Source organism: Anser cygnoides, chromosome 30, assembly GCF_040182565.1.
Source record: "Anser cygnoides isolate HZ-2024a breed goose chromosome 30, Taihu_goose_T2T_genome, whole genome shotgun sequence".
Taxonomy (NCBI): domain Eukaryota; kingdom Metazoa; phylum Chordata; class Aves; order Anseriformes; family Anatidae; genus Anser; species Anser cygnoides.
The window spans coordinates 2,562,007-2,564,342 of NC_089902.1; the positions used below are offsets into that span (position 1 = coordinate 2,562,007).

The following is a 2,336-nucleotide window of genomic DNA, read 5'->3' on the forward strand; positions in this document are numbered from 1 at the left end:
CATCCTCACCACCGTAGCCTGCGACCACCGCCTCCACACCCCCATGTACTTCTTCCTCCTCAACCTCGCCCTCCTCGACCTGGGCTGCATCTCCACCACTCTCCCCAAAGCCATGGCCAATGCCCTCTGGGACACCAGGGCCATCTCCTATCAAGGGTGTGCTGCACAGGTATTCTTTTTTCTCTTCTTCGTTGGAGTGGAGTATTGTTTTCTCACCATCATGTCCTACGACCGCTACGTTGCCATCTGCAAGCCCCTGCACTACGGGAGCCTCGTGGGCAGCAGAGCTTGTGCCCAGATGGCAGCAGCTGCCTGGGGCAGTGGCTTTCTCAATGCTGTCCTGCACACGGCCACTACCTTTTCCCTGCCCCTCTGCCAAGGCAATGCTGTGGACCAGTTCTTCTGTGAGATCCCCCAGATCCTCAAGCTCTCCTGCTCAGATGCCTACCTCAGGGAAGTTGGGGTTCTTCTATTTGGTGCTTCTTTTGGTGTTGGCTGCTTTGTTTTCATTGTGCTGTCCTATGTGCTGATCTTCAGGGCAGTGCTGAGGATGCCCTCTGAGCAGGGCCGGCACAAAGCCTTTTCCACGTGCCTCCCTCACCTGGCCGTGGTCTCCCTGTTTGTCAGCACTGCCATATTTGCCTACCTGAAGCCCCCCTCCATCTCCTCTCCATCCCTGGATCTTGTTGTGGCAGTTTCCTACGCAGTGGTGCCTCCAGCAGTGAACCCCCTCATCTACAGCATGAGGACCAAGGAGCTGAAGGATGCAGTGAGGAAATTCTTTGGGTACATGCTTCAAACAAGTGTTTGCATAAATGCTTCTTCAACGTTAATCTTGTGCCTGTGATCCAATCAGAGCAATAACCTTTCTGAAATAAGTTCTTAGGAGGATTTTTTTTTTAATTATTTTTCTTTATTATCATTTCGTAAAATATGTGACTTTGATTTAATGTTTTTCTTAGTTTCCTATATGTCAATCATTTTGGTTTTGTTTTTGTTTAGACCTAATCATCTCACATACCTATAGAACTGGGCAGCCTGTGTACATAAAGAAAATAAAGAAGCCATGAGAAATTCATTTGTCTCAGTATCCCTCTCATCCCATCTCCTGTGGAGCTGGGGGAAACTTGTGCCCTGTCTTGGACAGATAACCCCAATATTTTTTTCCAAGCACCATGTTATGTACCATGGAATATCTCTTTGGTTCACGCTGGGTCAGATCTCACATCAAGTTCCCCTCCCATCCTCTTGCCCACCCACAGCTGACTCGCTAGTGGTGCAGAGTGAGAAACAGACAAGGCCTTTACGGTGTGCAAGGACTGCTCAGTGTCCTGGTTTTGTCTAGGACAGAGTTAAATTTCCTCCTAGTAGCTGGTAGGGTGCTGTGCTTGGGATTTAGGATGAGAATAATGTTGATATCACACTGATGTTTAATTGTTGCAGAGCAGTGCTTACACCAAGCCAAGGACTTTTCAGCTTCTCGCTCTGTCCTGCCAGCGAGCAGGCTGGGGGTGCAGCAGGAGCTGGGAGGGGACAGACGCAGGGCAGCTGACCCAAACTGGCCAAAGGGGTATTCCATACCATCTGACGTCATGCTAAACAATATATAGGGGTGGCTGGCCGGGGTGGGGGGGCCGGCTGCTCGGGGATAGGCTGGGCATCGGTCAGCGGGTGGTCAGCAATTGCATTGTGCATCACTTGTTTTGTACACATTATTATTATTAATACTATTATCATGATTACTATTATTATTATTATTGTTATTATTATTTCCCTGTCTTAATAAACTGTCTTTATCTCAACTCACCGGCTTCACTTTCCCGTTTCTCTCCCCCATCCGAGAGAGGGAGGGGGGAGGGTGAGCGAACGGCTGTGTGGTGTTTAGCTGCCGGCCGGGTTAAAACACAACAGTCCTTTTGGCGCCCAACGTGGGGCTCGAAGGGTTGAGATAATGACAGATCTGACCAGAGTGTGTTAAACTAAAACTGGTGTAAATATTATACCTGCTTAATAGTTGCTAGTGACAATGTTGATTGCCTTAATCTCCAGTCTGCTGTGCCTGTTTTCCAAATTGAGTTTTATGGCGCGTTACTTTCTGTATGTGCTCCCTGTTGCACTGTTTATCCTTTCCGGGCCCTGGTTTAAGATCGTTATGGTACTGTGCGGTGTAACAATGGCTTATGAAATGATGAAATATCTGGTCACGACTCTAACCTGATATTTGTACTCAGCACTGACGTCGACTCTATACTTTGGAACCCATATCTCGGAAACTATTAGCAATTACACCTATTGTCTGTTTTCGTTAGGGAGCCAATCTGTGAAGGGGACAGGGG

At 48.2% G+C, this 2,336-nt stretch overlaps 1 protein-coding gene across 1 annotated transcript; it reads left to right on the forward strand.

Annotated features, from left to right (window-relative positions):
- Window positions 1-220: 220 nt before the first annotated feature.
- LOC136787669 (olfactory receptor 14C36-like) lies at window positions 221-847 on the forward strand. Its single transcript, XM_066984983.1, has one exon. It carries the CDS (start codon window positions 221-223, stop codon window positions 845-847), a length of 627 nt encoding a protein of 208 aa, XP_066841084.1.
- Window positions 848-2,336: the final 1,489 nt, after the last annotated feature.

Coding starts and splice junctions, on each gene's coding strand:
- LOC136787669 (XM_066984983.1), top strand. CDS start 221: ATGTCCTACGACCGCTACGTTGCCATCTGCAAGCCCCTGCACTACGGG.